The sequence below is a fragment of the Canis lupus genome, chromosome 15 (genome assembly GCF_011100685.1).
Source record: "Canis lupus familiaris isolate Mischka breed German Shepherd chromosome 15, alternate assembly UU_Cfam_GSD_1.0, whole genome shotgun sequence".
NCBI classification, from domain to species: Eukaryota; Metazoa; Chordata; class Mammalia; order Carnivora; family Canidae; genus Canis; species Canis lupus.
Window position 1 is genome coordinate 34,707,013 of NC_049236.1, and position 13,457 is coordinate 34,720,469.

At 37.3% G+C, this 13,457-nt stretch overlaps 2 protein-coding genes across 7 annotated transcripts in view; one reads left to right on the top strand and one right to left on the bottom strand.

The window, feature by feature from the left end:
* PLXNC1 (plexin C1) overlaps positions 1-5,419 on the top strand; it is a gene marked incomplete at its 5' end in the record, with an annotated part of 137,172 nt that extends 131,753 nt beyond the window's left edge. The window contains 3 exons of the mRNA XM_038558657.1: positions 1,186-1,326; positions 1,727-1,801; positions 2,951-5,419. Coding sequence (XP_038414585.1) covers positions 1,186-1,326; positions 1,727-1,801; positions 2,951-3,055 — 321 coding nt within the window. The remainder of the gene's footprint in view (positions 1-1,185; positions 1,327-1,726; positions 1,802-2,950) is intronic.
* CEP83 (centrosomal protein 83) overlaps positions 1-13,457 on the bottom strand; it is a 132,321-nt gene that overhangs the window by 2,538 nt on the left and 116,326 nt on the right. For 3 of the 6 annotated variants that reach the window (XR_005370553.1, XR_005370551.1, XR_005370554.1), the window contains 6 exons: positions 10,319-10,422; positions 7,453-7,642; positions 6,348-6,521; positions 5,616-5,717; positions 4,667-4,712; positions 1,018-1,229 (listed from right to left, as the gene is read on the bottom strand). Coding sequence is in view for 1 of the 6 variants with exons in the window: in XM_038558658.1 (XP_038414586.1) it covers positions 6,417-6,521; positions 7,453-7,642; positions 10,319-10,422 (399 nt within the window). In the remaining 5 variants the exon portion in view is untranslated. Of the gene's footprint in view, positions 1-1,017; positions 1,230-4,666; positions 4,713-5,615; positions 5,718-5,927; positions 6,522-7,452; positions 7,643-10,318; positions 10,423-12,081; positions 12,248-13,457 lie in introns of those variants that run through there. The other 3 variants (XR_005370552.1, XM_038558658.1, XR_005370555.1) reach the window with 3 other exon arrangements.

Below are 13,457 nucleotides of genomic sequence, written 5' to 3' on the forward strand. Positions count from 1 at the left end.
TTTAAAAAAAAAAAGGCGGCTGTTAACTCATTAAGTGAAATATACCAAGAACACAGTAATCATCACAAGAACCACATAAGGTGGTTATTACCCTTATTTTATAGATGAGGAAATTGATGTTCTGAGAGGTTAAAGTCTTGGTTAAGATCCCACAAAGTGATTAGGATCCCTGATTTGTCCAACTCCACTGTGCTTTTCTTTATACCCTGATACTAATTACTAGTATCATAGTAAGCACTGTGTTAAAGTTTGTTTCCCCAACTAGATTATAAGCTGCTTAAAGGCAGGTACTAGTCCTCTTTATCTTTTTACATTCAACATTTGCCAGTCTAAATAAATTTTTATCGAATGCACGATCACATGATTTAGGAGTTCTACTTGATAAGTGCAAAAAATCTCAGTAATACCTCAGTGCAGGCATCCTTCACAGTGATGCAGCCACTAATACGGCTATTCGTGCCCTCAATACATTTAAAAAGGTACTGGGACATTAGACCTATTTTTAACTCGCCCATCTTACCTGAGTAGGAGAGTTTTTAAATATTTTTGAAAAATGACTTTGAAAAATAAAATCTTGATTGTTAATAATGATCACTATTCTAATTACATAAAAACATTCAAGCTGACACGGAACTTTTGCAAAATCAGACATCAGAGCCCCCAGTACTAACGACCGTGTACTTCCTTGCGGACAGTGAAAGATCTTTATAATCTAATCAAAGGGACAAGCAGAAGAATCCACCACTGCCAATTACTTACCACTTTCATGGTTATATAAAGGGCTCAATCAGACCTACAGTCAAGTCTTTCATAAATGCCAAAATTCACTGGTGGGTGAGGATGAGAGCAAATGTTTTAATTCAGGCTTTTTACAACCATTAGTAATGAACTATGATTGAAATAAGTTCCATTGTTACAGTAACTCAAAATCATGCAAAAATAATAATTTTAGTTCTTTTCTGAGAGGAAGGCAGAATATATTAGCATTTAATCCGCCTAAAAAGAACAGTGACTCACCAGAACTATCTAGATAGCAGTCAGTCATTCAGTCAACGTTTATGAAGGCCCACTGCATGACCAAGCCTTGTTACTAGGAGGTAATCATGGCGGACGTTCAGCTACACTGGTACTGTTACAAATTCCCCATGGTTTTTTACTCTTGGCCATGGCTGCTCTTTTTTTCAGGAAGCACCAACTAATAAACTTCTCTATGCCAAGGATATCCCAACCTACAAAGAGGAAGTAAAATCTTATTACAAAGCAATCAGGGATTTGCCTCCATTGTCATCTTCGGAAATGGAAGAATTCTTAACTCAGGAATCTAAGGTATTGCTAGAAAGTAGAAATAAGAGGGGCGAGGCACCTGGGTAGCTCAGCTTCTGCCTTTGGCTCAGGGCGTGATCCCGGGGTCCTGGGATCAAGTCCCACATCTGGCGCTTTGTAGGAAGCCTGCTTCTCCCTCTGCCGCTCTCTGTGTCTCTCATGAATAAAATCTTTAAAAAAAGGGGGGGAGGCTCTTGGGTGATGCAGTCAATTCAGCTTCTCTTGGATTTTGGCTCAGATCTTGATCTCAGGGTCCTGCGATCAGGCTCTGTGTGAGGTGTGGGGGCTGCTTAAGATTCTCTCTCTCCCCTCCCAAAACAAATGGCACAAGTAAGATAATATTGGGTTACTTTAAAAAAAAAGTCACTTGAGAATCCTCTCAACAAGACTTTCTTTTTTTAAGAAACATGAAAATGAATTTAATGAAGAAGTGGCCTTGACAGAAATCTACAAATACATCGTAAAGTATTTTGATGAGGTAAGATTTTTAAATAACATTTAAAAAAATTGATGTGAATCAGTCACCAGGATTTGGTTATAAAGCATTCTATAGGTCTCAGGACAGCTCTGGCATCCCTAAAGGCCAGAAAGGGAAGCCAGGAAGCCTGTGTGAGATGGGGGATCCTGGCACCAAGCCAGACCCTGCATGTGGCTGCCCCTCTTATAGTTTTATCATGCTGCCCACCTTTGGACCAGCCGGAATTTACGTTTGAGTTAACGGGGTCTGTAGCCACACTGACTCAAGATAACTTTGAAGAGTAAGTAGTGGCCCTATTAAATAGGGCCAGCTTATGCTTGATTGTAACCTGCTTAAGTGAAAGCTAAGCTTGTTAAATTGCCTAGATACTGTGTTCAATAGATCTATGAAAGTATAACATATTTCTAACTTTAAGCAACTATTTCAATAAACCATTCTCCTTTATGATTAATTCTCCTTAATCTGGATTTTTTTCTTTGGGGATTCACACAGACACAGTCATCAGATGCGCTGTTTCCAAATATATGTTAATTCCCCCTTCCCTGATTCCCCCCCACTCAGTCATGCTGGGACAGGCTATCCATGTCAATGGTGAGAATAGCTCACCAATTCCATTTGCTACTTGAAGATCAAGTGAAGCGCTAAGGTAGGGTAGAGGCAATGAGTTCCTTAAACATGATAAGCATCCCTCTTTCCAGGGGCCAGGGGTTAGACGGGAAGCACTGGGGAGGGGAGGGGAGGGAAATGAAGAACGCGGACCAGGATGCCCCTGCCTGCTGCATTTAAGAAGAAATACTTGCCTGCATGTTGGCTGCCCAGAATGCTTGCTGTGCTTGGAATGGCTGTGACATAATGCATAAAACAGGGCCTTGGAAGTCTGGCCCCATATTTGTAAGCAAATAGTTGGTATTTCTTGCTAGCTTCTATTTTAAGCCAAAGTGTTGTTGATCCTGTGATAATGACTTAGCAAAAACAACTTGCAAAGTGAGTATGTAAATTATCGAAGAAAATGTTGGCATCTGTTTCATACAGATTTTTACCACTCACGGCATCAGGAATGCAAAAAAAAAAAAAAAAAAAAAAAAAAATCCCAGAATTGTAATGCTAAAAAACCACAATATCTAAAATAACTGTTCTAATTGTCAACAGATTCTAAATAAACTAGAAAGAGAACGAGGGCTGGAAGAAGCTCAGAAACAACTCTTGCATGTAAAAGTCTTATTTGATGAAAAGAAGAAATGCAAGTGGATGTAAGCACTCTGGGGACTGGCTTAATCTGGCAAAATTCTTCAGACGACTTGGGAGAAAATGGCTGCTTGAGCTACTCTGTGTCGTTAATTTTTAAAGTTTGCACATAGGTTCCACTTTGAGCACTGTCTTTTAGAGACCAAGGCACATGCACAGCTTTTAGAAAGCAAACCAACCACTGTGCCTGTGCCTATACTGTGGGAACCTTTCTGTAAATAGAGTCGAAGTGGTTGTTGCAAACAGCCTCCTTGTTTACAGAGAATACAGGGCCAGTAAGCAAGTGTCAGTATTGTTAACTACAGTCTCCACTTACTTAAGCACAATGATAAAGAGGTTTTGTTTGAAAACTACAGTTATGTAGCACTTATGGCTACACTGCACCTCTGCAGAAAAGGGGACACTGCCAGTGATCAAAAGAAAATGTGAAATGAGTCATTTGGAAACAAGGTGGGGGTGTTAGGGCAACCTCGAGGATTTGCAGCATTGAAACTTTCCCCAGTAGTTCTTGGAAAAGCTGACCACAGAATTTGGTAGTGTGTACACTTAGCATTTGTGAGTGTGTGTGTGTGTTTTTAAACCAAAAACTGACAGTGTTGCAACATTGTTGAAAGGGCTCGTGTTTTTCAGTGGTCACCATCTGCACTCCATCCAGCTCACCTCCATTTCACTTAAGGAGCTCTAAAGCAAGGAGAGTGAGGAGGCTTTATTTAAATGCAACAGCATTTTACCCATTGTGTCCTGATGTGTGTTCCTTTTTTTCATTTTTTCATACTAAATGTATTTGCTAGTGGACATGTTGGCTATTGTAAAAAAAAAGTCAGTTTATTTCTGTCTAAAAACTTTGATGAGAGCTACCTGTAGAAGAGTAACTCCCTCCCCTAAATCCTACATTTCTATACTTCGTGTCTCCTTGCTTTAGATTTCTGGTGAACCCTGTGGTTATAAATACTGTGTGTGATTAAAAAAAAAAAAAAGATACATTTTACATTTCATGAAATTGCTGTTCACACTGGAGTATTATATATGAATATATATATTTGAGGCCCAAGGCCTGAAAAATATTAGTATACAACTTGGTATCTTAGTCTATGTACTTTTTGAAAGTATTCCTCACAAGAGAAAGAATTCAAAATACCCATTTTATTCATGCCTTTCTTTTTAAAGAATTCCCTATCCAGTTATACTGTAGTCTTTTTATTGCTGATTTTTTATTCCTGAATTTTTGCTGCTCATGACCAATTTTAATACCACTGTGTTTTCCTTCTATTACAAGTAAAAAAAAAATGTAATTGGCAACTCTCAACTTTCCTTGTGGCACCTTTTAATCTGGGATTTGGAGCACCAAGGATAAGACAATTTTTCAAGTAGCAAATAAAACACTGATCATAAAGTCATTTACCAACACTGTACAGGATTATCAGAAGTTAAAGGTGAATTTGACTTCGAAAATGAAATTCTTTTTGCTCCTCAATATCTGGCAGAGTAAGAGGTGATACCTCAATAAAATGATCAAATAAGCAGTTACTACCCAGATAGGCACCTTCCCAATCCTGTCACTTTTGACCATTGTCTGTCCAATGGACACACCTCAAAAATACTACCAAATAGGTTACTTACAAGTATAAAGGTGAGAAGTCTGGTCCCCATTGAAGGCTTCTACAGTCTTGATGTGAAGGCATTCATAAGAGAGTAACAGGAGGACAGTTGAGAGCCAAGGGTAGGAGAGTTGCCCAAAAGACTTCCCTTCTTTAGGGTACAGAAATGCTAAGAAAAGGATCAGCTACAGCTTTATCTAAGTATTCAGTAAATGCTACATGAGGGTGTCCCTGTCCAGCTCTCTGGCACGAGTCCCATGGGGAGCCTTACCTCCTCTTCCAGGGACGATGCTGCTGGGAACTTTGGGCAAGTCACTTACCTCTTCGTGCCTCAATTTCTGTATAATATTTCTAACCTACCTCACTGAGGTGGTGTGAAGATTCACTAATGTATGTAGCGTGTTTGTCAATCCTCCAGTGAAAAGCACTATCTAGATCACATTTTGGATCACATTAGCCAAATGCAGTACATGGCCAAATTAGATGTGTGCTGAAGACAATCAGTCACTGGGTCTATATTAAACAGCAACCAGAGAAACAAATGGCAAACAACTTCTATTTTCAAGTTTCTTTGCATATTTTTTTGGTGCAAACAATTCATTTATAAACTTTTTTTCCTAACACTAGTGTCTACAGCAGCATTTAAAAATTAATTCTGTTACCTTTTCCGTATTAGGGATTTAAAGTCTATTTCTTATTGTATACCTGATTGAAGCTGTACTTGGAGATGAATGTTTTAAATGTCTATATCCAAAAATAAACATTTTGATGTAAACATGGACTGCTCGTCTTTTTTCCCTCCCTTCCAATGTTCTAGTTATAATAGATTTTTTTATTCTAAGTAGCTCTGTGGAAATTCTCTAGGTGCCAGTGCATATATGAAATAAGCAGCTCTGTAATGTAGTAGGTAAATCTAGTTTCTTTTAAATGATGCTAAGGAGTTATACCCCTGGCCTCCACTATCTATCTACCTGGACTTTTGATCCTGAAGACTTCTGGATAATGAACATTCCACTTAGTTTGGCGGACTTGCAACTCTGCCTTGTTCACGTGAAGTTATTCCAGCAGAATTCCTTTAAAAGAGGTTAGGGATACACAGAAATAAACATTTATAATGAACTAGAAAATATCAATCAGGGACATCATCTGCATTGGTAAATACACACTGGTCAAAATAAAATTAAACACACAATATAGAAAAATATTTATTAAGCTCTTTAATTATGTGCACACAGCTTTTAGAATGGTAGCATTTTGTAATATTTAGAGATCTTCAAGTTTTATTTTTTAATGCTGACCTTTAAATTGTCTTTTTTTTTTTTTTTCAAGAACTAGAGGTTTAGAACTCTTGTAAACTGGAAACTGTTTACTGATCCTGTTACTAACAAGCACCTCAAAAAGGCAGAAGGAATTCAACATGGGCATATTTCAGGCAAAATACCAAAAAATTTCAAAGCTAAATTAATAAAATAATTTAAAAACCTGATTCCCCAGTTCATTCTTTTTCTTTTCTTTCTTTCTTTCTTTTTTTTTTTAAACATTCTCAAAGGGTTGCCAATAAGTATCCTAAATATTTCTGGAGCTGTTTTAACGCTCGACCTGTCATTAGTATAATCCTACAATCCTGACACTAATGCAACATAGCATGTAGCCAGTACCTTTTCTTGAGGCACACAGTAATACAGTATCTAAATGCCACATACGTTAAAACTTCAAGCTTTATTGAGTCACACTGATTTCATCCCTTTTGATCTGCCTTTTCTCCAAGAACATCATTCCCCCGTAGATCCAAGTTCCTCTAGTTGTTTCCTTTGTGTTGTTTCTAGTTCTTCTAGTCTTTTGCGAAGTAGAGAGAGTTCCCTTTGATGCTGTTCCTCCTTAAAAGCAAAACAAAAAACAAAACAAACAAACAAACAAAAAACCTCAGAAAAGCGGCTGGAAAAATAACTGTTAGGCAACAGGCTGAGTGGCTCTTTCACTCAGGCCTGCAGCAGCTGGCAGGGAAAGGATGACCATTTAAGCAGTCTGAGAAAACAGCAGCATGGGCCAGACTACTAACTAGTCCTCACTTCTCCCCTGCCTCAGGCACTAGCCTTAAGCAACTCCCAAAGTCTGCTCTTCTGTCTAGGTATAAAACTCACCAGGGAGTGAATTAGAAAATACTAATGCAGGGCCCAGACATACTTACATGGCAATGTTCTAGCAAGGCTGAAGTTTAAAAGCAATTTATCATAAACAAAGCACTTGGTCTGAGATTCAACTCAGTGACTAAAATCTTTGCTGCTTACAACATTATAAAATATAATTACTTATTAACAGCTCATCTTGTTGAAAATCACCCAGTTTGATTCCTCCAGTATCTCAGGGACCTGATACAGTGGAATGAGCCCAGGATTTGGAATCAGACAGACTGAGGTCTGACACTCAATTCTGTAACTTACTAGCTATGACCTGAGGCAAGTCACTTCACCTCAGACTCATCTTCCTCATCTGCAAACTGGAATAATGACACCTTCCCTCAAAGCATTTTCTGTTAGGATTAAATAGTTTTATGGAAAATGCCTAACGCAGAGCATTAGTAAATGCTCAGTAGTAGCCAGTAATCGAGTGAGCTATAAACTCTAGGTTACTCAAAGACTCCTCAGTCAAGTTTCTTCTTTCCAACTGCCGAGGAGATTTCATTCCAACACCATCACTAAAGGATAGAATAGATTCAACAAATTTCTACAGATATTAACCCTGAACTTAAATAGGTAAAAACTTACAGAAATGTTAGTGCCTTTTTTCCTCTAACATAAGTGCTCCTACCTGCATATGAGCAGGAAAGGATAGGTCCATGCCCGGAACCGTGCCTGATGACTGAAAACTAACAGGATTGATGGATGCTGCTGGAGGTATGTTAGGAACCAAAATTAAACTTCGAAATTCATTATGTCTTCTCTGTATGTCCCTCAGTCTTTTTTGAAGCCTTGTATATTCTTCAAATGGAACATTTTGTCTTAAAAAGAAAAAAAGTGTTTCTGTTATTTAATAGTTATATTCTATTGAAGAATAGTATGATTCATAAAATATAATTTTAAACTGGAAGAAAATGGACTTCAAAATTGTAAGATTTATCTGTATATAGACATAAGATTCCATCTAGAAAGATAAACAGGAATATGACATCTTAATCATATGCATTACTGTTAGCACTGCAAACTCTCAACTCTTTTTTTTTTAAATAGATTTAATTATTTTAGAGGAGGTGGGGGGAGAGAATCTCCAGCAGACTCCCTGTGTCATACTCTGCATGACAATCTACTTAAGATTGAGCAGAGCACATTGCGCTCTATGTCAAGCTTCACTCCACACTGCGACCCTAAGATCATGACCTAAGCCAAAACCAAGAGTTGGAAACTTAACCAACTAAGCCACCAGGCACCCCAACTATCAACTCATTTTAAATTTGCCAATTAATCAAAGATTAAAACTCTTGATACTTTTATTTTCATTTCCACTGCACTCCCCCAACCTATGAAGCTTGAAACTAAAAGACTCCTTAAACCAAAAGGGTGCCTTATTTTATAGAAGGAATCAAATAGAAATAGAGAAAATACTAGGTTGAATCTTACAAAATTGCCATTTTTATGGCAATTTAATTTTTATGTAAAATTTTATGGTTCATTACAGGGAATTTCATGTTGTTCAACCTAATCATTAAAATTGTAGCTAATGGGGGTGCCTGGGTGGTGCAGTTAGTTAAGATGACTCTTAGTTTAGGCTCAGGTCACAATCTCAGGGTCATGAGTCCCCACATGGGACTCTACAGAGTGGAAGCCTAAAGTTTCTTCCTCCCTCTGTCCTCCACCTGCATGTGCATGTACTCCCTCCTCTCTCTCTCTCTCTCTCTCTCTCAAATCTTTTAAAAAATGTAGCTGATGGCAGGTGAAGCTACCCACCAACTTTAGGGGAAAATGATTTGGGATGATAAGCTGATAAAGCTAACTTTTCAGGCCTGTAATTACGTATCATCACTCTTTTGGACGTGAATTTCCTGACCATCAACCACACCACTAATTAAATACAATTTCAAATCCACTCAAAGTTCTAGATGAATGAGTGCCATAGCTGCCCAATCATGAATTGATAATATTTCTAAATGAATGGTTATAGAAAAGGTAATAAATTGAATTTTATTTTAGAATAAATTTGGTGGCTTCATACTTTGGAATAGAGTATTATAAAGTTTGCATGAATTCGGGACTCTGGGTGGCTCCATCAGTTAAATATCCGACTCCTGATTTCAGCTCAGGTCATGATCTCGGCGTTGTGTGACTGAGCCCCATATTGAATTCAATGCTCATCATGGAGCCTGCTTAAGATTCTCTCTCTAGGGCAGCCTGGGTGGCTCAGCGGTTTAGTGCCGCCTTCAGCCCAGGGCATGATCCTGGAGACCTGGGATCAAGTCCCACGTCAGGCTCCCTGCATGGAGCCTGCTTCTCCCTCTGCCTGTGTCTCTGCCTCTCTCCCTCTCTCGGTGTCTCTCATCAATAAAGAAATAAAATCTTAAAAAAAAAAAAAAAAAAGATTCTCTCTCTATAGGCAGCCCTGGTGGCACAGCGGTTTAGTGCCGCCTGCAGCCCGGGGTGTGATCCTGGAGACCCGGGATTGAGTCCCATGTCAGGCTTCCTGCATGGAGCCTGCTTCTCCCTCTGCCTGTGTCTCTGCCTCTGTCTCTCTCTGAATGAATAAGTAAATAAATCTTTTAAAAAAAGAGAGAGAGATTCTCTCTCTCCCTCTGCATATTCCCCACTCTCCTACTCTCTCTCTCTCTCTCTCAAAAAAAAAAAAAAAAAAAAGATATGAATTCCAGAAGTCTATAAACTTCAGGTGTTCTAAAAAATGAACTTCCACATTATATAATAATTACACCCAAGAAGGCCAGTGCACATTATTAAACATCACTGCTTAATATTATTGGCAATTTCCATTACAGAAAAGTCTGACATTGTCTCAATGCTGAATGAAAGCTCCCATTAAAATTAGCTGAATTTGATAAGTTTGTATTAACTTGAATCAAATAGGTCATATAATGCCACTAGCACTAATATGGCAAATCACCTCTGCTCAAAAATGTTCATCATGCAAATCATTAGCTGTTTGTAATGTAAATGAAAAACCAGAAGCTGTGGGCCAATAATATTTTTCCACACCAAGAAATCAAAAGTCTTGATTCGAAGTTCTAGCTACATTTTGTGAACTATGCAATACTACAACTGTCTTGTCTCAGTAGCAAGAACTCATACCACTACTGTCTACCAAAGCCAGTGAACTTTCCTGACCTTTCCTGTCAATCCCAATCATAATATAAATGCCTGGGATGTGTTTAAAGACCTTTTGGTTTGAAGGAACATTCAGCCAAAAAAAATAACAACAAGGATAATGAATTAGAAATACAACTAACAGTTTTAGAATTCTAAATGTAAAAGAAAACAAGTGCCTTACAGAGAAATGGAAGGGAGGGAAGGAGGAAAGGAGAGAAATTTTAAAAGAAAACAGTACATTATTACTGATAATAATGTTATACTGATATTATACTGATAATAATATTATACTGATACATTATACTCAGTATCAAACTTCTGTAATATCAAAGTCACTAACTACATGGGATATGTATGTATACAATTACCTATTTAACACCTGATTTTCTGTTTCTAATTCTTCTCTCTTTGCCTCTAAGATTTCTACTTTCTCCTGTAGTCTCTTCAATTTGTTTTCATGAAGAGATTTTCTCTAGAAAAAAAGAAACAATATGAGCAAGTACATTAATACAAAATCTCCTATTTAAACAAAATATAGAGAATATTTTACTCAACAAAAGAAATTTTACTTAGAGATAAATATTTTCAGTGAATACTAGGAAAGATTAGTAGATATGATTCTTATCGAAAATTGCAAAGATAATAAGCCACAGATGTACCTCATATCCTCATGTGACAAATGGAATTGTTATGAATGCAAACCAGAAAATGGGTAGCAATAACTAAACTGCTGCAAGTAAAGCATCTAAAAAAGGAAGGAGTCAAATTTTACTAATGAGCTTGCCTGTCACCTGATAAGGAATCACAAGCTCCTTATTTTCCCAAAAGATATGTGTTTTATAAAAGAACTAAAATTTTAAAATTAAAAGCATGCTTACAGGGGCACCTGGGTGGCACAGTTATCTAAGCGGCTGCCTTCAGCTCAGGTTCCAGGGTCAAGCCCTGAATCGGGCTCCCTACTCAGTGAGAGTCTGCTGCTCCCTCTCCATCTGCCCCTCCCTCAGCTCATGATCTCTCTCACTATCTCTCTCTCTCAAATAAATAAATAAAATCTCTGGGGGAGGAGGGGAGAAAGTATGTTTACAACTGATAAATTGCTACCAAAGCAATAAAGAATCAGAAAGCTAAGATGGATTATGGATGCATCTCAGTTTGAAAGTATGCCTTTCTAAATATTAAAAAGAAATAATTTAAACTTTATAAAGGGAACATTTTCTAATATGGAAAAATCAGTGTATAGTAAAAAGTAGTATATAAAAATAATTATTTTTTCATTTTTACAACGAAGTGTTTGTTTTTTAATAGAAAAATATGTATAACTGTTGCAACTCCTTTAGTAGCTACAGCTCTTTCAGGTATTTGTTTTGTAATTCTTTCTTTTGAAGTATATCAGGCTTATAGAAAAATGCACAGAACGTAAATGTAAAGCAAAATGTAAAACTCACAAAGCAAATGCTGACATTCTGACCTGCAGATCAAGAGCACTGCTATACCAGAAGTGCCCCTACCCTTCCTCCTCGTAATCTCTACCCCTTTGTTTCCTCTGAAAAGATAACCAACTAATTTACTTCCAAAGCTATAGCATAGTTTTCCTTATTTTTGAACTTCATATGAACAGAATCACAGTCTTTTTGAAATTCTTTTTGTCATCCATTTTATAAATATACATCTTATCCATTTTCCTATGGATGAAAATTAGAATTGTTTCAATTTAAGGCCATTATGAATAAAGCTTCTATGAACGTTCCATGTTTTTTCTCTTTGAAATTGAAAGAATTTCAAAAAGAAAGGAAAGAAAGAATCCTTTCTCAAAGGATTGTGAGATTTGTGTTATTGCTTACAGGAATAGTTCACTACCACATCTTAGACTGTACTTATGAATATCACGTAGCTTAATGTATCTACCAGTCCACCACTGAGGGTCATCTGGGTTATTTCCAGTTGGGAGATAACACTGCTTTGGGCATTCTTTCTCATCTTCCCATTGATTCCCATCCTCCAGCACCCCCAAAAGGTTGCCTCATGCCACTTCCACTCTCCTCTGGCAAAGGAACCATTTTTCTGTCCTTAATCACCGTAAGTATGTATTTATATGTTTACAGGTAATTTAAGACTCTATCTACCCGTCTACCTGAAGAAAAGAAATTATACAGTATATACTCTTCAGTCTCTGAGTTTTTGTTGTTGTTGTTGTTCAATATGCCATCCATATGACTAAGACATGTTATTGTATGGCACAGTTCTCTTCCATTGTTATGTTGTCATCCATTTTATAAATATACATCTTATCCATTCTCCTATTGATGAAAATTAGAATTGTTTCAATTTAAGGCCATTATAAATAAAGCTTCTATGAACATTCCATGTTTTTGCTGGATATAATCTACTCATTCCTCTTGAGTACATGCTCAGAAGTGAGTCACAGCTCTAATAAATACTGCCAGTTTTCCAAAGTGGTTCTATTAATTACATCTCCACCAGCAATACAGGAGTGCAGCCACTAGGGAAAATAGTTCAGTGATTCCCCAAAAAATTAAAAATAGAACTATCATATGATCTAGCAATTATATACACAATGGAATATGATTCAGTCATAAAAAAGAAGGAAATCTTGTCATTTGTTATAACATGGAATGACCCTGAGGGCACTATGGCAGGCAGAGAAAGACAAAATACTCTATATTCTGTTATGTTGAGAATCTAAACAACAAATGAAGGAAATAAATTCATAGATACAAAGAACAAATTGGTGGCTGCCAGAGGCAGAGGGTGAGGTGTGGGTAAAATGGGTGAAGGGAGTCAAAAGATATAAACCCTTAGTTACAAAGCAAGTCCCATGGATGTAATGTACAGCATGGTAACTATACTGTATCATGTATCTGGAAATTGCTAAAAGTAAATTTTAAAAGTTCTCATCACAAGAAAAAAAATTTAAACTATGTATGGTGATGGATATTAACTAAATTAATTTATTGTGATCACGTTTAATGCAATCCCTATCAAAATACCATGGACTTTCTTCAGAGAGTTAGAACAAATTATTTTAAGATTTGTGTGGAATCAGAAAAGACCCCGAATAGCCAGGGGAATTTTAAAAAAGAAAACCATATCTGGGGGCATCACAATGCCAGATTTCAGGTTGTACTACAAAGCTGTGGTCATCAAGACAGTGTGGTACTGGCACAAAAACAGACACATAGATCAGTGGAACAGAATAGAGAACCCAGAAGTGGACCCTGAACTTTATGGTCAACTAATATTCGATAAAGGAGGAAAGACTATCCATTGGAAGAAAGACAGTCTCTTCAATAAATGGTGCTGGGAAAATTGGACATCCACATGCAGAAGAATGAAACTAGACCACTCTCTTGCAACATACACAAAGATAAACTCAAAATGGATGAAAGATCTAAATGTGAGACAAGATTCCTTCAAAATCCTAGAGAAGAACACAGGCAACACCCTTTTTGAACTCGGCCACAGTAACTTCTTGCAAGATCCATCCAC